Genomic DNA, 25,462 nt, shown 5'->3' with positions numbered 1-25,462 from the left:
CAGAGGAGTCACCATCAGAGGGTGACACCACCATAGGGTGACACCAGTATAGAATGACACCCCAGAGAGTGACACTACTACAGGGGTCACTATCAGAGGGTGACACCACCATAGGGTGACACTAGTATAGACTAACACCACCAGAGAGTGACACTATTAGAGGGGTCACTATCAGAGGGTGACACCACCATAGGGTGACACCAGTATAGAATGACACCCCAGAGAGTGACACTATTAGAGGGGTCACTATCAGAGGGTGACACCACCATAGGGTGACACCAGTATAGACTGACACCCCAGAGAGAGACACTACTAGAGGGGTCACTATCAGAGGGTGACACCACCATAGGGTGACACCAGTATCGACTGACACAACTAGAGGGGACACTATCAGAGTGTGACACCACCATAGGGTGACACCAGTATAGACTGACACCGCCAGAGAGTGACACTACCAGAGGGGTCACCATCAGAGGGTGACACCACCATAGGGTGACACCAGTATAGACTGACACCCCAGATAGTGACACTACTAGAGGGGTCACTATCAGAGGGTGACACCACCATAGGGTGACACCAGTATATACTGACACTATTAGAGGGGTCACTATCAGAGGGTGACACCACCATAGGGTGACACTAGTATAGACTGACACCACCAGAGAGTGACACTACTAGAGGGGTCACTATCAGAGGGTGATACCACCATAGGGTTACACTAGTATAGACTGACACCCCCAGAGAGTGACACTACCAGAGGGGTCACCATCAGAGGGTGACACCACCATAGGGTAACACCAGTATAGACTGACCCCCCCCAAAGAGTGACACTACTAGCGGGTTCACTATCAGAGGGTGACACCACCATAGGGTGACACCAGTATAGACTGACACCCCATAGAGAGACACTACTAGAGGGGTCACTATCAGAGGGTGACACCACCATAGGGTGACACCAGTAAAGACTGACACCGCCAGAGAGTGACACTACTAGAGGGGTCACTATCAGAGGGTGACACCAACATAGGGTGACACCAGTATAGACTGACACCCCAGAGAGTGACACTACCAGAGGGGTCACCATCAAAGGGTGACACCACCATAGGGTAACACCAGTATATACTGACACCCCCAGAGAGTGACACTACCAGAGTGGTCACCATCAGAGGGTGACACCACCATAGGGTAACACCAGTATAGACTGACCCCCCCAGAGAGTGACACTACTAGCGGGTTCACTATCAGAGGGTGACACCACCATAGGGTGACACCAGTATAGACTGACACCCCATAGAGAGACACTACTAGAGGGGTCACTATCAGAGGATGACAACACCATAGGGTGACACCAGTATAGACTGACACCGCCAGAGAGTGACACTACTAGAGGGGTCACTATCAGAGGGTGACACTAGTATAGACACCACCAGAGAGTGACACTGCCAGAGGGGTCACCATCAGAGGGTGACACCACCATAGGGTGACACTAGTATAGATTGACACCACCAGAGAGTGACACTACTAGAGGGGTCACTATCAGAAGGTGACACCTTTCAGAAAGTTACACCCCCGGAGGGTGATATTACCAGAGATTGATCACTATATCTGCATTCTAGACAGTGCCCATCATTACTAATGCCAGCGCCAACATTAGTGCTTACCTGTCCCAGCTCCTGCATTGCTCGTGGCTCCGTGAGGTGTCCACAAATGACCAGCATTGACATCTAGGATCACTGTTGGGAGGAGAGGATGGATAGTCATGTAATGACTGAATTTTGTTTGGAGTTGGTGCCTTTTGACAGCTGCATTCTTCTAAACCATTGGGTCATAGACAAGTCTGTGTTGTGGGTGGCTCAGGATGGCATCGCAGAGCATCCAAAACGCTGCTCTTCCTGATGGTGGGCACATAGCCTAACAGTACTGAGGAGCGAGTCTTCTCTGCGGAATTTCCTCCACTCTGCTCCTGACTTTACTCCGTAGCTCAATGTGACCCTTCTCTGTCCTCAGCAACCTGTAACCCTCTCTGTTATTTAGGGTTCAGACGTTGGGCTCCCCACTTGGCTCTTCTGTTCCTGCTGCTCAGTCTTATTCTTTCCACAATCATCATCGAAAGGACAATAAAATGTGAGTAAAATTCACAGAAATCTCTGCAAAAACCCACAAAACATTTCAGACTTATGTGTTGGCGTGAATGGGCGGATTGGAGGCCACATGACACCAGTCGTGACAGGCAAAACTCACACTAGGGCACATCTGGAGAGCGCTGTGTGGTTTTGGTGGTCTTTTGAATTTGAGCCCCCAAACCATATGGCTTCAAGAGCGAGGAGGAGGATGGAGCGAATGTTATGTGTTACTGTCAAGGACCACCCATGTTCCTGCAGCTTAGAGCTCATACTCACTTGCGAGAAACACGGCCGAGTCTCACATGGTAATACCCAGCACTGCCGCCGGCACTCAAGAGCGCAGCCTCACGCTCCCCTCCCGAGTGCCAGCGGCAGTGCCGGGTATTACCATGCGAGACTTGGCCGTATTTCTTGCAAGTGAGTATGAGCCCTTACTGAGTCTACAGCAATGGAGGTTGCAGATTTTTCCATGAGATCTCTAAGTTTTAGTGATCCCCCCCATCTAATCTTACAGAATAATAATAATCTTTTTATTTATACAGTGCTATTAATTCCACAGCGCTGTACACACATTATCATCGCTGTCCCCAATGGGGCTCACAATCTAAATTCCCTATCAGTATGTATTCGGAATGTGGGAAGAAACCGGAGAACCTGGAGGAAACCCACGCAAACACAGCGAGAACATACAAACTCCTTGCAGATGTTGTCCTTGGTGGGATTTGAACCCAGGATTCAAGTGCAGCAAATCTGCGGTGCTAACCAATGAGCCACCATGCTGCCCAAAATAAGAGGGTCTGTCCGCTCTTCTGAATAAACTTTTCCTATAACTCTGTATGGTGCCGATCCTCTGTTATTCCTCCTCGAAGTCTATTAATAAATTACCAACCTGGCGTATGCCAAAAACCTAGTTATGAATTTATTCCATATATAAGGGGTTGAGCTGGAGTTTAGGACATCATGGTGAGATCAGTGGTGATTTGATAAGTTGTGATTATTTTGACAGTCGTATTTCTCCTACAGACCTCCAAGTGTCCAGTGAACTTCAGGCTCTTTCTACAAGTCACCAGGCAGTAAACAGAAGTCTAATGCAGAATATACAGAGTAGGGAGCACGTCCTGACCACCCTTCAGAGAAACCTGCAAACTACTGAGCAAAGAGTCAAGCAACTGACGGAGGAGGCAGAGAGGCTGGCCTCCTCATTACAACGATCAGAAGATGAGCTGCAGGCCCAGAAAACCATAACAAACAGAGCCCAGATGGAGCTGGAAAGAGCGGAGAAGAAGATGAGTGAAGAGCAGGCAAAGCTAAGTCAGAGGGAAAGAGGTATGGGGCGAGCGAGACACCAACTCTATAGTGAAGATGCACCTGATGACATGGCAGATGATGGGGCATCATGCATAAATCCAAAAACTCCACTACATCAGAGAATCTCCAAAAACTAAACATCAGACTGTCTTCCAAAACTCTCCTTCACAGGAGCAGCTCCAAAAACTCCCCAACATCAAAGCTTTTAACAAAACTGCACCACCCAAGAGTAGTCATAAAACTTCAGCACCCTAGAGCATTTCTAAAAAAAAGTCCACCTCACCACAAGACCTTAAAACTCACACTAGAAAATCTGAGTGTCACAAGTTACAGATAAGTTTTTAATTATTGCCCGCTTAGCTTAACTCCAACCTGTGGCTCTTCAGTTAAAAAGATGGATACCTCCAGAAAAGAGGACAAGCAAAGTCCAAAGATTCAGATTTTAGACTTAGCCTGACGACTGAACTCAGTGGTTCCATTAGGGATACGTTTGAATCATGAAGGGGAAGATAGATGTGATGTGAGCCCCGCCTCAGACTTAGTGTATGAATATATGCCTCAGCTTGGAGATGTAAGGAGGTAAGGACAAGCTTAGGAAGCTGACAGTCCATTGCTGTACGAGGCAAGGTGACTTGATTGTCCCATCTTGGATTCTCTAAACATCTTTGAGGGTTCAGTGATGGTCAGTGAAGCAGATCTGTGTTTCTTCAGTTGGAGCCATGATGCCATGGCTACTACAATGTAGAGTTTCTCTGAACACAGGCCTCATTTTTATAGATCACAACTTCTCGTACAGTCCTTCCACCACAGGCTTGGGGGAAGATGGTAGGAGGAGGCCATTGCTCACTGCTGGAGCGCTCAAACAACATGTATAGGTTGACCTTGCATAAAATAAAAAGGAAAACTTTTTGTACAATTTACTTCTAAATATATTATTTATTAAACAGCTAATTGTTCCAAAATCCTATCTAGTCATTTAGGGCAAAAACCTCCTGGTTGTTCCGTAGTGGGACTCAAATCTATTAAAGAGTATCCATTGTTTTTTGTTCAGCAATCAATATATTGTACACATGCAAATAAGCAACTTTTTTGTTATTTCCGATCAGAGAAATTCCCTTCTTACGGCCTCTGGACTGTTCATTCATTCTCGAGATTCATGGATAAAATGTGTCTCTTACTGTGATAGGAGATGACATTTAGTGCTTATAAAGCTCTATGGAGAACTGTAATTGTGGTTTCAGGATAATGTCTGCCTATAGCTCCTCCCCTTTGTGTATGTGTCTGCCTATAGCCCATCCCTTGTACATATATGTAATGTCCACAAGGTATAAGGAATTCAAGAAAGAACGCTTTAATTGTACTTTATTCTTCTCCTTCTTCCTCCAGCACACAGCATCACATTTTTCTCCTCAGGCTAAAACTGAAGCTCTCCCAACCCATATAACCTTCCAGTCACAAGATTTCCTTACTTAAAGAGACAGGTCAACTCGTTATACATTACATCATCCCTTTTTTTTTTTTTTTATATACTAACAACCTCAAAAAAAATATTGAAAAGGCAACAACGTGAAAAGAAGCAAAAGAAAAGAAGAAAACATCCAAGAAAAGACATGTGTCTGTACTGTCTTATTTGTTCATTTCAAATCAGGCATTTTAATCACATCTCTTCAATAAGTCTCGATGGAGCCCTTCTTTCCCGTGTAGGGTAATGTCTGGGTCCATTGGGGGAGTCCATTGCTGAAGGATCAACTACCCCCTGTTGGCCCTCTCCACCATCGGGCACCAAATCTTCTACCGGTGGGAGTTCATTACCATTGTCCATCGGTATGATTTTAAAATGTGAGGAATTTCGGGTTACAGAGTGTCCATCTTGCTCAGCCGTGACCATGTTGCCTCTTCTCTCAGTAACATTATATTTTGCTGGACCATATACAGCTGAGGTTTTGTTGGTTGATCTTTGGCGCACAACAACGATATCGCCTCTTTTGATGGCACTTGGCTGTGCCCTTCGCCTTCTGTCTGCATAATGTTTCATGGCTTGCTTGTTAGAGAAATCTGTTGATCGCACTGAAGAGTCACTTGGTAGGGGATGGCTGGTCACATCAGGGATCTGTATACGAAGAGTTTTGCTGAACATTAGATGAGATGGAGCAGCATTAGTGGTGGAATGTGGCGCATTGCGGTAATTGAATTTGTATAGTGACGGTTTCAGTGGGGTGTGCTCCAGACTCGCTGCCTTGATTCGTTTCCCCATAGTGCGCATGAAACGCTCTACAATTCCATTGTCTTGCGGCCAGCAAGGTGTGATTTTCCTGTGGCTGAACCCTAAGTATTCAGAAAACTGTGTGAACATATGTCCATTGAATGGAGGTCCATTGTCTGTTTTACCCACTCTTGGAATGCCATATGCAGAGAATATGTCGTCCAGTTCTGGTATGACACTATTAGCAGATGCTGAAGAGATGAACAAAATAACAAGGTATCTAGAATATTCATCAATTGTTACTAGAATGTGTTGGACATTTGGCAATGGTCCATATATGTCGATGGCCACTTCCTCCCAGACAGCAGTGGGTAACGGAGACATTTGTAGCGGCTCTAACCTTGGTGATGGCGTAATGAATTGACAAGTGGAGCAGCGTCTAATCTCCTCTTCCACAAATTGATCCATATTTGGGAACCACACTTTTTCTCTGAGTAACTTTTTTGTACCAACAATTCCTAGATGACCTTCGTCTGTATGACTAAATTGCGCAAGGCCTTAGGTACAACCAGTTTGGTACCTCGATGGATGAGGTGCTCTTCAGTGACTGATAATTCCTCACGTACATTTGAAAATAGTTTTAATTCCTTCAGATCAATCCCAGAATGACAATGGTGAAGGGAGCTCCATAGAGAAATACTGTAAGTGAAAGTGTTCACATCCCCAGACAACTGCCAAGCTTTCTTTTTCAGGTTGTGAATATTTTCTTTCAGTGTTTGTTAGGCTTTTGCTTGCATAAGAAATGATGTGGGGACTTTGATTGTCATCCTTGTATTGCGCTAAAATAGCACCCAGTCCCACAGGACTGGCATCCACAATCAGTTCAGTTCAAAGAGCTGGATCAAAATAGGCCAGGGTGGTTGATGAGTTCATTTTTTATTGTTTCCAAAGAGGCCTGACAGTCCTGGGACCATTGAAAGACACAACTTTGTTTTGTAAGTTCCCTTAAAGGAGTGCTGATTGTTGAAAAATTTGGAATGTATCTAGCACAGTAGCTGGCTATCCCAAGAAAAGAGCGCACTTCACTGGCATTCTGTGGAATTGAGGCTGCTCTGATGGATTCCACTTTCTTGAGATCAGGTCGTACTCATTCCGTCGAGAAGATGTGACCATAGAGTTCCAATGAACTTTTATCAAATTCACATTTCTCTTTGTTTAAAGTAAGTCCAGCAGAGAGCAGGCATTCGAAGATAGCATATAGGGCACGACTGTGTTCAGCTTGAGTTTTCCCAAAAACCAGTATGTCATCACTATAATTAAAGGCATTCGGAATGTGTTGAATGACGCTCCTTATCGTGTCTTGAAAGATTTCCGCTGCTGAGCAGACCCCAAAAGTCAATCTTTTGTATCTTCTGAGACCCTCATGGGTGGAAAATGTTGTCAAGTATCTGGATTCAGGACTCAATTCTAATTGATGATAGCCCCTATTGAGGTCAAGTTTTGAAAAAACAGTTGCTCCATTTAATAAATGAATGATGTCATCAATTGTAGGTGAGATATGTCTTTCTCTCTGAACAGCGGTGTTGGGCAGGCGCAGGTCAACACACCGTCTCACCTGCTCTGGAGTCTTGGTTTTGGAACTACCACATGTGGAGAGACCCATGGAGTGGGACCAGTAACAGTTTCAATAACGCTTCATCCATGAGCAATTGGAGTTCCTTTTCTACCTTCTTTCTCAGGTGGAATGGAATACGCCTGTGAGCCTGGGCTACTCGACGTACATTGTCATCTACATGAAGATGCACTTGAGAGTTCTTTAGTTTTCCCAAACCACTAAATAAGAAGGGAAAGCTGTTCACCATGGCCTGTACATCCAGATCTGCTGGGTCAGTTATACAAGGTTCCCCAACTCCAGTCCTCAAGGCCCACCAACAGGTCATGTTTTCAGGATTTCCTTTGTATTGCACAGGTGAAGCAATTATCACCTGAGCAATACTTAGGCAATCCTGAAAACATGACCTGTTGGTGGGCCTTGAGGACTGGAGTTGGGGAACCCTGAGTTATAGTATGAATAATCTGGATAAGTCCTAGTTTCAGGGCAGTGTGATAGCTGAGAAGACAGCCTCCCGGTCCTTGTAATGTGTGAAAAGTGGTTTTCTGCCTGTTTTCTTTAAAGCTAAATTCAGCGTCAAATTGTCCCATTGTAATTAGAGGTGTTTTAGATCCATATGGAAAGATTTTAGTATGCACCTGCTGTAAGACTGGCTTTGTTTTCAATTGCTCATATGCATTGCTGTCTATGATATCCACTGACGCTCCCGTCTCTATTGTAAAGGTGATATCCGTGTCGCAGATAGTGAGTGCGATGCAGGGAGACTGCACTGAGCCAGTGACAGAGGTAGTGAACACATAGTTCTCAGCCACAGACATTTCTTCTGTATCCTGTGTGAGGTAGCGCTGTCATTCAGTTAGGGGATCACTCACTGGGCAGCGAATAAAACACATCCGGTACCGGGTTTTCATAAACCATAACATAGTCCATGCGGTTTATTCCTCCATCATAAACCCACAGCAGCAATATACAACAGCTTAGCGTCCATTACAGAGCTTTACTCTGGTTATCCTGTGGTCACACAGGTTATGCAAATGTCCATTGTGCAGGCTCTTCAGCCTCAGTGTTATCTCACCCGTCAGGGTTCCTCATGCGGCTTCACCATCCCGCACACGTTCATTCCCTCCAGGGAACTCTCAGGCACACATCGCCATTGCTCACAGCCACCTCACATGCTGTGGGCCAGGAGACACCTCTCCTAGCGGGAACTTCCGCTCTGGACCAACCAGGTCCCTGCATTCACCACCTGTGATCTACCCTGGCCACCATATATGGTCCGTAGCCACTCCCACCGGGTCACATGACTATGACCTCATCACAGGTCCTTGACCCACTCACAGTCTTTTACTATAGTGTACTAAACACTCCCCCTGGGTGGGTTTGTAGGTAACTAGGTTGCCCGTCTCCCTAGTTACCTGGAGACTTCTCCCTGACACATTGAAACAACACCTCAGCAATATCACTGCTGATCAATACACACATCAGTCTCTATCTCAAGGCCCCCCACCTTGAGATACATAATAGTCATTCATGCCATTCATCCTCTCTCCTCGGACATCCACACAGCGCCCCCTAGCGGACACAGTGGTCACTACATCACACCTGATTTACCATCTTTATATTCACGGGCTTTGTCATGGACAGAGGAGACTTGTGCACTGACTTGCAGACAGCTGCAAAATGGTTCCCTTTTCCACATTTACTGCATGTTTGTCCTATAGCTGGACATTTGTCCAGGTGGTGAGGGGAATCTTGTCCACATCTGTAGCATTTCTTCTGTTTTGGGGCTCGCTTGTCTTGTACACTTTTATGTTTGAGATTATGCACATGTGAATTATCCCCATTCTCCATTGCGGTGGCCTGATGATCTGCTATCTCTATAGCACGGCCATCTAGAGTAAATCATGCAGGGAGACATCCGGCTGCAGAGCTTTACGCCTTATGTTATTAGACGAGCAGGTGACAATTACTTGAGTTAGGATTTCATCATCTACATCCGTAAATGCACATCCATGGGCTAGCTCTTTTAGCCTTGTGACATAGGTGTCTACATAGGTGTCTATGGATCCTTCTGGAAGCTGCTTAGCAATCCTGAACTTGTATCTCTCATATCTGATGTTCTGTTTGGGGTTGAAGTAGCCAGTGAGAGCTTTGGTGCAGTTGCTGTATGTGTCTGTCTCTGCTGCAGGTAACGTGCTGTATATGTCATAGACTCCTGTGCCCGCGCAGTGCAGGAGCACGGCTCTCTTTCTTTTCTCCTCTTTTATGTCCATAACTTCAAGGAAATTCTCAAACTGGTTTAGCCATTTTCTCCAGTTATGGGAGAGATTAATGACATCAGTCATATCAAATTGTGGGAACGTGTGTAAGTAGTCAGCCATGATGGAGTCTCTCAGTGGCGCTGGCGTGTGAAGCGGTAAAGCAGGGGTCAGTACTCACAGCAGCAGGTGATTGGATCCCATCCTCGTCGACTGTTGTAATGTCCACACAGTATAAGGAATTCAAGAGAGAACGCTTTAGCTGTATTTTATTCTTCTCCTTCTTCCTCCAGCACACAGCATCACATTTCTCTCCTCAGACTAAAACTGAAACTGAAACTCTCCCAACCCACTTCCTGTCTATATCCTTCCAGTCACAAGATTTCCTTTCTTAAAGAGACAGGTCAACTCGTTATACATTACAATATACACTCACTGGCCACTTTATTAGGTACACCATGCTAGTAACGGGTTGGACCCCCTTTTGCCTTCAGAACTGCCTCAATTCTTCGTGGCAGAGATTCAACAAGGTGCTGGAAGCATTCCTCAGAGATTTTGGACCATATTGACATGATGGCATCACACAGTTGGCGCAGATTTGTCGGCTGCACATCCCTGATGCGAATCTCCCGTTCCACCACATCCCAAAGATGCTCTATTGGATTGAGATCTGGTGACTGAGGAGGCCATTTGAGTACAGTGAACTCATTGTCATGTTCAAGAAACCAATCTGAGATGATTCGAGCTTTATGACATGGCGCATTATCCTGCTGAAAGTAGCCATCAGATGCCTGTTCTTAGCTGAGAGGAGTGGTACCCAGTGTGGTCTTCTGCTGCTGTAGCCCATCTGCCTCAAAGTTCGACGCACTGTGCGTTCAGAGATGCTCTTCTGCCTACCTTGGTTGTAACGGGTGGCAATTTGAGTCACTGTTGCCTTTCTATCAGCTCGAACCAGTATGCCCATTCTCCTCTGACCTCTGGCATCAACATGGCATTTCCGGCCACAGAACTGCCGCTCACTGGATTTTTTTTCTTTTTCGGACCATTCTCTGTAAACCCTAGAGATGGTTGTGCGTGAAAATCCCAGTAGATCAGCAGTTTCTGAAATACTCAGACCAGCCCTTCTGGCACCGACAATCATGCCACGTTCAAAGGCACTCAAATCACCTTTCTTCCCCATACTGATGCTCGGTTTGAACTGCAGGAGATTGTCTTGACCATGTCTACATGCCTAAATGCACTGAGTTGCCGCCATGTGATTGGCTGATTAGAAATTAAGTCTTAACACACAGTTGGACAGGTGTACCTAATAAAGTGGCCAGTGAGTGTATATATGGTTTGTATCTAGATCCTCCCCCTCCAAGTCTGTGTCTGAAGTTATGGCCTCACCTTTGTATATGCGTCTGCCTCTATCACCTCCCCTTTGTGCATGTGTCTGTCTATAGCTCCTCCCCTTTTATATGTCTGTTTCTAACTCCTCCCCTTTGTGTATGTGTCTATCTAAAGCTCCTCCATTTTATATATATACAGTTGAAACTAGAAGTTTACATCCACTATATAAAAAGACACATATGTAGGTTTCTATAAATATCTGACATGAAATCAGAATAAACCTTTTCCATTTTAGGTCAATTAGGATTACCATAATTATTAATATCTGTCAAGTGCCAGAATAATTACAGAGAGAATGCAGTAAGTAATAAAATGTCTTAAAGCAAAGTCAGAAGTTTCCATCCCTTTCATTAGTATTTGGTACCATTGTCCTTACACTGAATGACTTGGGTTAGACGTTTGGGATCTCCTTCCACAAGCTTCTCACAATAGTTAATTGGAATTTGGACCCATTCCTCCTGATAAAACTGGTGCAACTAATTCTCTACAGTAGAGTGATGGTGTCCATATTTCTATACTTTGCAGATATTTGCCCAGAAGGTTGGGTTCTGGTTGGTAGCAAATGTATCCTCCTCACAGATGTAAAAGGAAGCTGGAATGAATGTGTTGAGCATTGTAAATACAGAGGCACCAACCTCATTGTCGTCCTGTGGAATGATCTGACGCTTCAGGTAAAGTCCAATGGTCTGATGAGGGTCTAAATTCTGGTCCATGTGACGTGATGTTAGCATCTCTCTGCTTCTTCAACACCAGCACATCGGTTATCCCTCAGCCTCTTAACCGTCACACGTCCACCAGGAAGCCATCATTGTGGTGTATGAAGGTTCTGGTACAAGGAATGACACTTTTCCTTTCATGACTTATTTCAGGCATTTCTGTCTAATAAAACAGACAATTTCTGGGTCGGGAAGGAATTTAGATGGACAAAGAATTATGGAAGTTGGGAATGGCCAGAAGAGTACTGGTAAGTCAGGCAATGTCATGTGACGTCAGTCTACGAAAATCACAAAAAAGAACCAAGAAGACATACACCAAATGCAGGGATCACCATAGAAAAATCATCAATTTTATTACATAGGATACACAAGACACCAAAAATTCAATTAAAAACATTTAAAATAGACATGCTCACTGAATACAAATGACCATTATAAATGAATAGGTGCGATCAGGTCTTGCTCCCATAACCCCAACAAAAGAATCCAAGGAAGAGGCCAATGGTTGGAGAAAGTGGTCAATATATACAGGGTCGCTCCACCAAGCCCCCAATACCTGACAGGGTACCTGGAGGGTTTGTGGGCGACTTATGCACCTTCGGTAGAATGTAGAAAGTTGGCATTACCGGATGATGGGGAGTCAAACAGTTGGCTTCTTTCCTATTTAAGATGTTGTTGTCAAACGCTCTCCATATCAATAGGTCCATTCGATCCTTGAAAATATTAGGTTTATTTCTGACTTATTTGATAACTATTTTGGCTTTCTTTAACCCTATATTTCTTTTTTATTTACTGAACACACGGGATATTACAGCGGTCCATACTACAGCTCATTATCCTGGACTAATATTTGAGGCCACAATACCTTAATGTGTCTGTGATGATTCTACTGTGAGTGCGTTTCACATTTTTATATCTTTGCTCCCCCATCCATATCTGTAAACATCTGCACTCAGGACTTGGTTTTTGGAGATACCTAAATTTGTGCATATAGTAACATCATGTATTCAGATGTCCTGGTATAGGGCTGAGTATATTACACACATTGTGTGGTCTTTACATCTTTGCTCCCCCTGGATATATATATATATATATATTTGTAAAATCTGCATTCAGGACATGTTTCTTGATGCGTTTATTAACATGATTCCTTTAGGTCTTTCTGTGTAGGGCTGAGTGTATTATACCCATTATATTCGTTATGTGGACTTGCTGCACACATTATGTGTATACAGTTGGGTGATGCTATGCCGGGCTTGTTATTGCTCCCAGATTTATAGGTTATGTTCAATAAGCGCTGTCTATTTTAAATGTTTTTAATTGAATTTTTGGTGTCTTGTGAATCCTATGTAATAAAAATGATACTTTTTCTATGGTGATCCCTGCATTGGTGTATGTCTTCTTGGTTCTTTTTTGTGATTTATATGTAACTAGCTGAAGAGCCCGGCGCTGCCCGGGCATAGTAACTAACTGTGGTTAGTTATAGCAAATTATAATTATCCTCCATCCCATAGTCCGGTGCCCATATACCCATCATACATATCCTCCATCCCATAGTCCAGTACCCATATACCCATCATACATATCCTCCATCCCATAGTCCCGTGCTCATATACCCATCATACATATCCTCCATCCCATAGTCCAGTACCCATATACCCATCATACATATCCGCCATCCCATAGTCCCGTGCCCATATACCTATCATACCTATCCTCTATCCCATAGTCCCGTGCCCATATACCCATCATACATATCCTCCATCCCATAGTCCAGTGCCCATATACCCATCATACATATCCGCCATCCCATAGTCCCGTGCCCATATACCCATCATACACATCCTCCATTCCATAGTCCCGTGCCCATATACCCATCATACATATCCTCCATCCCATAGTCCCGTGCCCATATACCCATCATACCTATCCTCTATCCCATAGTCCCGTGCCCATATACCCATCATACATATCCTCCATCCCATAGTCCAGTGCCCATATACCCATCATACATATCCACCATCCCATAGTCCCGTGCCCATATACCCATCATACATATCCGCCATCCCATAGTCCCGTGCCCATATACCCATCATACATATCCTCCATTCCATAGTCCCGTGCCCATATACCCATCATACATATCCTCCATTCCATAGTCCCGTGCCCATATACCCATCATACATATCCTCCATTCCATAGTCCCGTGCCCATATACCCATCATACATATCCTCCATTCCATAGTCCCGTGCCCATATACCTATCATACATATCCGCCATCGCATAGTCCCGTGCCCATATACCCATCATACATATCCTCCATCCCATAGTCCCGTGCCCATATACCCATCATACATATCCGCCATCCAATAGTCCCGTGCCCATATACCCATCACACATCCTTCATCTCATTGTCCCGTGCCCATATACCCATCACACATCCTCCATCCCATAGTCCTGTGCCCATATACCCATCATACATATCCGCCATCCAATAGTCCCGTGCCCATATACCCATCACACATCCTTCATCTCATTGTCCCGTGCCCATATACCCATCACACATCCTCCATCCCATAGTCCTGTGCCCATATACCCATCATACATATCCTCCATCCCATAGTCCCGTGCCCATATACCCATCATACATATCCTCCATCCCATAGTCCCGTGCCCATATACCCATCATACATATCCTCCATCCCATAGTCCCGTGCCCATATACCCATCATACATATCCTCCATCCCATAGTCCCGTGCCCATATACCCATCATACATATCCGCCATCCCATAGTCGAGTGCCCATATACCCATCATACATATCCCCCATCCCATAGTCCCGTGCCCATATACCCATCATACATATCCTCCATCCCATAGTCCCGTGCCCATATACCCATCATACATATCCTCCATCCCATAGTCCAGTGCCCATATACTCATCATACATATCCTCCATCCCATAGTCCCGTGCCCATATACCCATCATACATATCCTCCATCCCATAGTCCCGTGCCCATATACCCATCATACATATCCTCCATCCCATAGTCCCGTGCCCATATACCCATCATACATATCCTCCATCCCATAGTCCTGTGCCCATATACCCATCATACATATCCCCCATCCCATAGTCCCGTGCCCATATACCCATCATACATATCCTCCATCCCATAGTCCCGTGCCCATATACCCATCATACATATCCTCCATCCCATAGTCCCGTGCCCATATACCCATCATACATATCCTCCATCCCATAGTCCCGTGCCCATATACCCATCATACATATCCTCCATCCCATAGTCCCGTGCCCATATACCCATCATACATATCCTCCATCCCATAGTCCCGTGCCCATATACCCATCATACATATCCTCCATCCCATAGTCCCGTGCCCATATACCCATCATACATATCCGCCATCCCATAGTCGAGTGCCCATATACCCATCATACACATCCTCCATCCCATAGTCCCGTGCCCATATACCCATCATACATATCTTCCATCCCATAGTCCCGTGCCCATATACCCATCATACATATCCTCCATCCCATAGTCCCGTGCCCATATACCCATCACACATCCTCCATCCCATAGTCCCGTGCCCATATACCCATCATACATATCCGCCATCCCATAGTCCCGTGCCCATATACCCATCATACACATCCTCCATCCCATAGTCCCGTGCCCATATACCCATCATACATATCCTCCATCTCATAGTCCCGTGCCCATATACCCATCATACATATCCTCCATCCCATAGTCCAGTGCCCATATACCCATCATACATATCCTCCATCCCATAGTCCCGTGCCCATATACCTATCACACATCCTCCATCCCATAGTCCCGTGCCCATATACCCATCATACATATCCTCCATCCCATAGTCCCGTGCCCATATACCCATCATACATATCCTCCATCCCATAGTCCTGTGCCCATATACCCATCATACATATCCTCCATCCCATAGTCCCGTGCCCATATACCCATCATACATATCCTCCATCCCATAGTCCCGTGCCCATATACCTATCACACATCCTCCATCCCATAGTCCCGTGCCCATATACCCATCATACATATCCTCCATCCCATAGTCCCGTGCCCATATACCCATCATACATATCCTCCATCCCATAGTCCCATGCCCATATACCCATCATACATATCCCCCATCCCATAGTCCGGTGCCCATATACCCATCACACATCCTCCATCCCATAGTCAACCATTATGACATCATAATGAGCGGCGGCAGGGCTTGCAACCTATGATGACATCAGCATCGCCATGGCAACCATTGTGACATCATAATGAGGGGCGGGGCTTGACGCGCACACACTGTTTCCCCAGTATTTAGATAGGGTCATTATGACATCATAATGAGGGGCGGGGCTTGATACACACTTTTTTCCCATTATGTAGATAGGGGCAAAATTGTTTGGTGAATTGGAACGCGTGGGGTTAAAATTTCGCCTCACAACATAGCTTAGGACGCTCTCGGGGTCCAGACGTGTGACTGTGCCAAATTTTGTGGCTGTAGTTGCGACGGTGCGGATGCCTATCCCGGACATACACACATACACACACACATACACACACACACACCACACACACATACATACATACACACACACACACCACACACACACACACATACACACATACACACATACATACATACACATACACACATACACACACACACATACATACACACATACACACACACACACACATACACACATACACACTTTGAGCTTTATATATTAGATGTTGACATACTGCGGTTGGATCCCTTCTAATTAGTCTCATTACCTGATGGTGCCCTCCATATCCCTGTAGTCAGTCTACTAAAAGCAGCGTCCAGCCTTCTTGTGCACATTACTAGGACCCTCGTGTCATTACGGCATCTTGATGCATAGACTTCACAAGGCAGCAACTCCAACACTCAGAGGTTTCCGGGAACGTTCCCCTGGAGCTGAACCTGTAACCAGCAATAAGAGGCCTAGGTAAGGGCAGCAAAATAACCAGAGATGACTAAGAAAAAGGGAGAGGAAAAGAAGAGAGAGACAAGAGGTAAGGAGAGGAAATCATGGAAGAGAAGAGAGGAGAGGAGAGGAGAAGAGGAAGAGAAGAGAGGAGAGGAGAAGAGGAAGAGAAGCGAAAAGGAGAAGAGAGAAAAGAAAATGGAGATGAGAGGAAAGACAAGAGGCTAATATGAGAGAAACACTAGAGATGACGGGAAACAAAGAAGGAAAGGAAAGTAAGAAAAGAGATAAGATAGGAAGGCGGGGACAGGATGCAAGAAAGGTGGAAGGGAGACAAGACGAAATGAGGAGAGATCGACATCAAAGAGGAAAAAAGAAAGATGATACAGGGGCTTCTCGCAAAATTACAATATCATCAAAAAGTGAATTTATTTCAGTTCTTCAGACAGTGCCTCTCCTCTATTCTATAGAGTCATTACACACAGAGTGATCTATGTCACGGGTTTATTCCTGTTAATGTTGATGATTGTGACATACAGCCAATGAGAACCCAAAAGTCATTATCTCAGGAAATTAGAATACTTTATAACACCAGCTGGAAAAATGATTGTAAAATCTGAAATGTTGTCCTCCTGAAATGTATGATCAGTAAATGCACTCAATACTTGTTAGGGGCTCCTCTGCATTAATTCCTGCATCACTGCAGCGTGGCATGGAGGCGATCAGCCTGTGGTACTGCTGAGGGGTTATGGAAGCCCAGGTTGCTTTGATAGCAGCCTTCAGCTCGTCTGCAGTGTTGGGTCTGGTGTCTCTCATCTTCCTCTTGACAATACTCCATAGATTCTCTATGGGGTTAAGGTCAGGCGAGTTTGCTGCCAATCAAGCCCAGTGATACTGTTGTGTGTACACCAGGTATTGGTACTTTTGGCCGTGTGGACAGGGGCCAAGTCCTGCTGGAGAATGACATTTCCATCTCCATAAAGCTTGTCGGCAGAGGGAAGCATGAAGAGCTCTAACATGTCCTGGTAGACGGCTGCGCTGACTTTGGTCTTGATAAAACACAGTGGACCTACACCAGCAGATGACATGGCTCCCCAAACCATCACTGATGGTGGAGACTTCACACTAGACCTCCAGCAGCTTGGATTGTGGCCTCTCTACTCTTCCTCCAGACTCTGGGACCACTGACCACAGTCCAGTTCTCTTTCTCCTTGGCCCAGGTAAGACGCTTCTGGCGTTGTCTATTGGTCATGAGTGGCTTGACACAAGGAATGTGACACTTGTAGCCCATGTCGTGGATACGTCTGTGTGTGGTGGCTCTTGTAGCAATGAGTCCAGAAGCAGTCCACTCCTTGTGAATCTCCACCATATTTTTCAATGGCTTTTTTTCTTTCTGTAAGGATCTGAACTGTGTACCTGTTTTGCCCTTAGTTCTGTAGGACTTTGTCCTTATCTAAGATGGCATTAATGTCTTCACGGGGGCCATCTTGTTTCTGGTTTGCTTGGTTTTGCCCTTAGTTCTGCTGGACTTTGCCCTTACCTAAGATGGAGTTAATGGCTTCATGGAGGCAATCTTGTTTCCTGCCTGCTGGATATGTAAAGGGACTCTGCACACTATACAGTGCTTGTGTATCTTGTACCTCACCTGCTACCAAGCTAGAAGGACTAGCATCTTGCTTGGTTCTTCGGGATACCCACTTGCTTCCGGATTCACGTTCCACCTGAAAGGATCTGTTGCTTCGGACCTGCTTTGCACCACCTCTACTGCGACCGGCTCTCCGCTAGGAGCCCAGTCCAGCCTCCGGACCTCTGGATCCTGCATTCCCAGACTTGAACTCGCATCATTGGTCTATACTGATAACAAGAAAATACAATATAGCCAGCTCACCAGCAACCACCGCAGAGACCTCGGAACTTCGTCCAGACAGACGTAGAATCAATGTAGAAAAAAAGGATTGGTAGTTCCAGCTGCGTTAAAAATTCTTTATCTTGCTTTATTCATTTTCAATTAAAAACAGACAGTCAGACCAGCTTTACGCGTTTCAATCTATCCGATCTTTGTCAAAAGCTTTCAACAAAGATCGGATAGATCGAAACGCGTAAAGCCGGTCCTTTGTGTATTGACATCATTTCTGGAGAGATCTGTCATCTGACTGTCTGTTTTTAATTGAAAATGAATAAAGCAAGATAAAGAATTTTTAACGCAGCTGGAACTACCAATCCTTTTTTTCTGTACTGATAACCCCGCATATTCCTGACTCTGCCTGATGTTTTAAGCCACTGTTGTTTCCATCTGTTACCTGAAGCTTGTTTCTCGACAATATACAGTGGGGAAAAAAAGTATTTAGTCAGTCAGCAATAGTGCAAGTTCCACCACTTAAAAAGATGAGAGGCGTCTGTAATTTACATCATAGGTAGACCTCAACTATGGGAGACAAACTGAGAAAAAAAAATCCAGAAAATCACATTGTCTGTTTTTTTTTCATTTTATTTGCATATTATGGTGGAAAATAAGTATTTGGTCAGAAACAAGCAATCAAGATTTCTGGCTCTCACAGACCTGTAACTTCTTCTTTAAGAGTCTCCTCTTTCCTCCACTCATTACCTGTAGTAATGGCACCTGTTTAAACTTGTTATCAGTATAAAAAGACACCTGTGCACACCCTCAAACAGTCTGACTCCAAACTCCACTATGGTGAAGACCAAAGAGCTGTCAAAGGACACCAGAAACAAAATTGTAGCCCTGCACCAGGCTGGGAAGACTGAATATGCAATAGCCAACCAGCTTGGAGTGAAGAAATCAACTGTGGGAGCAATAATTAGAAAATGGAAGACATACAAGACCACTGATAATCTCCCTCGATCTGGTGCTCCACGCAAAATCCCACCCCGTGGGGTCAGAATGATCACAAGAACGGTGAGCAAAAATCCCAGAACCACCTAGTGGGGACCTAGTGAATGAACTGCAGAGAGCTGGGACCAATGTAACAAGGCCTACCATAAGTAACACACTACGCCACCATGGACTCAGATCCTGCAGTGCCAGACGTGTCCCACTGCTTAAGCCTGTACATGTCCGGGCCCGTCTGAAGTTTGCTAGAGAGCATTTGGATGATCCAGAGGAGTTTTGGGAGAATGTCCTATGGTCTGATGAAACCAAACTGGAACTGTTTGGTAGAAACACAACTTGTCGTGTTTGGAGGAAAAAGAATACTGAGTTGCATCCATCAAACACCATACCTACTGTAAAGCATGGTGGTGGAAACATCATGCTTTGGGGCTGTTTCTCTGCAAAGGGGCCAGGACGACTGATCCGGGTACATGAAAGAATGAATGGGGCCATGTATCGTGAGATTTTGAGTGCAAACCTCCTTCCATCAGCAAGGGCATTGAAGATGAAACGTGGCTGGGTCTTTCAACATGACAATGATCCAAAGCACACCGCCAGGGCAACGAAGGAGTGGCTTCGTAAGAAGCATTTCAAGGTCCTGGAGTGGCCTAGCCAGTCTCCAGATCTCAACCCTATAGAAAACCTTTGGAGGGAGTTGAAAGTCCGTGTTGCCAAGCGAAAAGCCAAAAACATCACTGCTCTAGAGGAGATCTGCATGGAGGAATGGGCCAACATACCAACAACAGTGTGTGGCAACCTTGTGAAGACTTACAGAAAACGTTTGACCTCTGTCATTGCCAACAAAGGATATATCACAAAGTATTGAGATGAAATTTTGTTTCTGACCAAATACTTATTTTCCACCATAATATGCAAATAAAATGAAAAAAAAAACAGACAATGTGATTTTCTGGATTTTTTTTTCTCAGTTTGTCTCCCATAGTTGAGGTCTACCTATGATGTAAATTACAGACGCCTCTCATCTTTTTAAGTGGTGGAACTTGCACTATTGCTGACTGACTAAATACTTTTTTTCCCCACTGTATATATTACATTGAATTCTGAAATATCGTGTCACTCTGACCCATGTCACCGATCTCCACAGAACTATGTAATAATCGTATGACACAATCCTTTCCAGGCTGCGGTTATCCCGGTGCCTTGTGCACCTTTTTCTACCACACTTTTTCCTTCCACTCCACTTTCCATTAATATTCTCGGATACAGCGCTCTGTGAACAGCCGGCTTCTTTAGAAATGACCTTTTGTGGCTTCCCCTCCTTGTGGAGGGTGTCAGTTACTGCCTTCTGGACATCTGTCAGGTCAGCAGTCTTCCCCATGATTGTGGAGCTACTGAAACAGACTAAGGACCTTTATAAACACTTAGGAGCCTTTACAGGTGTTTATTGTTAATTATTCTAATTTCCTGAGATAATGACTTTTGGGTTCTCATTGGCTGTAAGCCATAATCATCGACATAACCAGAAATAAACCCGTGAGATAGATCACTCTGTGTGTAATGACTCTATAGAATAGAGGAGAGTCACTGTCTGTATTGAAGAACTGAAATAAATTCAATTTTTGATGATATTCTAATTTTGGGAAAAGATGAAATGAGAAGAAAGGCAGAAATAATAAGAGACAAGACCAATGAAAGAGAGAAGAGTGAAGAAGGAAGGAGAAAGGAAAGGTAAGAAAGGTTATGAGAGGAAAGAGATGAGAGAGAAAAGAAAGGCGAGACTGGAGGAAAACGTAACAAGAAACAATGGAGAAAGATGCAAGATTGGGGAAGAAGAAAGCAGCGTAGCGTGTATGGTTGGAGCGGTCGCCCACACAGCTTCGACAGAGCGCCGCCTCATTAGAAAACACCGGGATAACTAAAACTGGCGCCCAACAAAACAGGTTTTGCATTTGGACCCTGATGTGTTAAGTTCTAACCCCACGTCTAGTGTCTCCAGTGATTGCATGCACAGAGATCTAATACTGTCATTTACACTTTTTATTTTGTTTTTCAGGATCCAAGAGGGAAATTGTTTTAAAATCAGCAAAGGAGGATTAATGTATGAGAACTGTTCAGAAAAGAAAAGCTGCGTCTGCGAAAAGAATCTCGTCCTGACGACAATAAGGAGATATTCTCATAACTATCAGCTCCCGTATCTGATCCTGTCAGGCACAGAGTATTACTGCTTGGGAAAACAGTGAGGAGCAAAAGCATCCAGTAAGTGAGCGCGCCTCACCCCCGCACCCCGGTGTCACCTCCAGCTTCATATACCAACGATGAAGACCAGCACCTGAAAGCATCCAGTAAGTGAGCGCGCCTCACCCCCGCACCCCGGTGTCACCTCCAGCTTCATATACCAACGATGAAGACCAGCACCTGAAAGCATCCAGTAAGTGAGCGCGCCTCACCCCCGCACCCAGGTGTCACCTCCAGCTTCATATACCAACGATGAAGACCAGCACCTGAAAGCATCCAGTAAGTGAGCGCGCCTCACCCCCGCACCCAGGTGTCACCTCCAGCTTCATATACCAACGATGAAGACCAGCACCTGAAAGCATCCAGTAAGTGAGCGCGCCTCACCCCCGCACCCAGGTGTCACCTCCAGCTTCATATACCAACGATGAAGACCAGCACCTGAAAGCATCCAGTAAGTGAGCGCGCCTCACCCCCGCACCCAGGTGTCACCTCCAGCTTCATATACCAACGATGAAGACCAGCACCTGAAAGCATCCAGTAAGTGAGCGCGCCTCAACCCCGCACCCCGGTGTCACCTCCATCTTCATATACCAACGATGAAGACCAGCACCTGAAAGCATCCAGTAAGTGAGCGCGCCTCACCCCCGCACCCCGGTGTCACCTCCAGCTTCATATACCAACGATGAAGACCAGCACCTGAAAGCATCCAGTAAGTGAGCGCGCCTCACCCCCGCACCCCGGTGTCACCTCCAGCTTCATATACCAACGATGAAGACCAGCACCTGAAAGCATCCAGTAAGTGAGCGCGCCTCACCCCCGCACCCCGGTGTCACCTCCAGCTTCATATACCAACGATGAAGACCAGCACCTGAAAGCATCCAGTAAGTGAGCGCGCCTCACCCCCGCACCCAGGTGTCACCTCCAGCTTCATATACCAACGATGAAGACCAGCACCTGAAAGCATCCAGTAAGTGAGCGCGCCTCACCCCCGCACCCAGGTGTCACCTCCAGCTTCATATACCAACGATGAAGACCAGCACCTGAAAGCATCCAGTAAGTGAGCGCGCCTCACCCCCGCACCCAGGTGTCACCTCCAGCTTCATATACCAACGATGAAGACCAGCACCTGAAAGCATCCAGTAAGTGAGCGCGCCTCAACCCCGCACCCCGGTGTCACCTCCAGCTTCATATACCAACGATGAAGACCAGCACCTGAAAGCATCCAGTAAGTGAGCGCGCCTCACCCCCGCACCCCGGTGTCACCTCCAGCTTCATATACCAACGATGAAGACCAGCACCTGAAAGCATCCAGTAAGTGAGCGCGCCTCACCCCCGCACCCCGGTGTCACCTCCAGCTTCATATACCAACGATGAAGACCAGCACCTGAAAGCATCCAGTAAGTGAGCGCGCCTCACCCCCGCACCCCGGTGTCACCTCCAGCTTCATATACCAACGATGAAGACCAGCACCTGAAAGCATCCAGTAAGTGAGCGCGCCTCACCCCCGCACCCCGGTGTCACCTCCAGCTTCATATACCAACGATGAAGACCAGCACCTGAAAGCATCCAGTAAGTGAGCGCGCCTCACCCCCGCACCCCGGTGTCACCTCCAGCTTCATATACCAACGATGAAGACCAGCACCTGAAAGCATCCAGTAAGTGAGCGCGCCTCACCCCCGCACCCCGGTGTCACCTCCAGCTTCATATACCAACGATGAAGACCAGCACCTGAAAGCATCCAGTAAGTGAGCGCGCCTCACCCCCGCACCCCGGTGTCACCTCCAGCCTCATATACCAACGGTGAAGACCAGCACCTGAATATACGCAATCAAATAGGTTTGTCTATTAAATATTAATAAAAGTCCTGTCACAAGAAGAATCTGATCCATAGGATATCTATCCCTGGGGGCCCGGATGACTGAGAGTCCTACCTGACAGCATGTGCAGAAGAAGATGAAGAAAGGCAAGACGTCAGACTGCGCAGGATCCTCCTTCACAAGGATGGTGAAGATCACACGGGCAATTATTAAAGATCCCAAAATAATGAAGCTTCACCCCATAAAGAATCACTGGGTCACCGCCAGCAGACGTGTCCTGAACAGTCTGATAAAAGTAAATTATTAGAAATGATATCTGGGTGAAAGGCGCCCTAAACTTATGGCTCATTGATGTCTCACAAACATTTTTTATGGATTTATACTAATAAAAAGAATATTTCTATTTATATTGTATCTGAAAGAACCATTCCAACATTTTCCTATACAGAGGTGTGTAATGTTTGTAACTCGCTGCCTGTTGTCAAGACTGATCCTTCTATAGTCACTAGTGAGAAAGGTAGACTACAGTAATAGGAGGCGTGTTCATACAATATGTGGGGGCGTGTCATAACAAACTGTTGGGGTGTGTCCTTACTAACTGTGGAGGTGTGTTCTTACAATATGTGGAGTGAGTCCTTACTATATGTGGCGGCATGTCCTTATAATATGTAGAGTGAGTCCTTACTATATGTGGGGGCATGTCCTAGAATCATAAAATAATACAATCGTAGAGTTGGAAGGGATCTCCTGGGCCATCTGGTCCAACCCCCTGCTCAAAGCAGGATTCGCTAAATCATCCCAGTCAGATGTCTGTCTAGCCTCTGTTTGAAGACTTCCATTGAAGGAGAACTCACCACTTCTCGTGGCAGCCTGTTCCACTCATTGATCACTCTAACTGTCAAAAAGTTTTTTCTAATATCTAATCTGTGTCTCCTCCCATTCTGTTTCATCCCATTGTTTCTAGTCTTTCCTTGTGCAAATGAGAATAAAGTTGATCCTTCTACAATGTGACAGCCCTTTAGATATTTGTAGACAGCTATTAAGTCTCCTCTCAGTCTTCTCTTTTGCAAGCTAAACATTCCCAAATCCTGCAACCTTTCCTCATAAGACAGGGTTTGCAGACCGGTCACCATTCTGGTCGCTCTTTTCTGAACTTGCTCCAGTTTGTTGATGTCTTTTTTAAAATGTGGTGCCCAAAACTGGACACAATATTCCAGATGAGGTCTGACCAAAGAGGAGTAGAGGGAAATAATGACTTCACGTGATCTAGACTGTATGCTTCTGTTAATACATCCTAGAATTGCATTTGCCTTTTTTGCTGCTGCATCACACTGTTGACTCATATTCAGTCTGTGATCTATTAGTATACCCAAGTCTTTCTTACATTTGCTGTTGCTTAGCCCTATTCTTCCGATTCTATATATGCTTTTTTCATTTTTATTGCCCAGATGTAGTACTTTGCATTTTTCCCTGTTAAAAACCATTCTGTTAGTTGCTGCCCACTTCTCCAGTTTATTTATATCTTTTTGAATCCTCTCTCTCTCTTCTCTAGTATTAGCTATCCCTCCTAGCTTTGTGTCATCAGCAAATTTAATCAGTTTACCCTCAATTCCTTCATCTAAATCATTGATAAAGATGTTGAACAATACAGGGCCCAGGACAGAGCCCTGTGGTACCCAAGTTGAGACATTTTTCCAACTGGATGTGCAGCCATTTACGACCACTCTTTGGGTCCGATCTCTAAGCCAGTTATGAATCCACCTAACAGTTGCCTTGTCCATTCCATACCTAGTCATTTTTTCAATAAGGATTGTGTGAGATACTTTGTCCAATGCTTTGCTGAAGTCAAGATATACTATATCTACAGCATTTCCTGTTATGAAAGAGTCACCGTAGGAGGCAAAAACAGAAATACTAGCTAAGTCCAGAA

The 25,462-nt window shown here is 45.4% G+C and overlaps 1 protein-coding gene across 1 annotated transcript in view; it reads left to right on the top strand.

Annotated features, from left to right (window-relative positions):
* Positions 1-23,939, top strand: part of LOC141074890 (uncharacterized) — a 43,076-nt gene extending 19,137 nt beyond the window's left edge. Inside the window, exons 3-7 of the mRNA XM_073562197.1 lie at positions 2,035-2,124; positions 3,147-3,449; positions 11,422-11,567; positions 11,766-11,860; positions 21,534-23,939. Of these exons, the coding sequence (XP_073418298.1) occupies positions 2,035-2,124; positions 3,147-3,449; positions 11,422-11,567; positions 11,766-11,860; positions 21,534-21,720 (821 nt within the window). The 3' untranslated portion in view covers positions 21,721-23,939. The remainder of the gene's footprint in view (positions 1-2,034; positions 2,125-3,146; positions 3,450-11,421; positions 11,568-11,765; positions 11,861-21,533) is intronic.
* Positions 23,940-25,462: the final 1,523 nt, after the last annotated feature.

Source organism: Dendrobates tinctorius, unplaced genomic scaffold (genome assembly GCF_039654945.1).
Source record: "Dendrobates tinctorius isolate UK_male_01 unplaced genomic scaffold, ASM3965494v1 ptg000342l, whole genome shotgun sequence".
Lineage (NCBI taxonomy): Eukaryota > Metazoa > Chordata > Amphibia > Anura > Dendrobatidae > Dendrobates > Dendrobates tinctorius.
The sequence above is the reverse complement of the archived record's forward strand: the minus strand, read 5'-3'. Positions and strand labels throughout refer to the sequence as shown.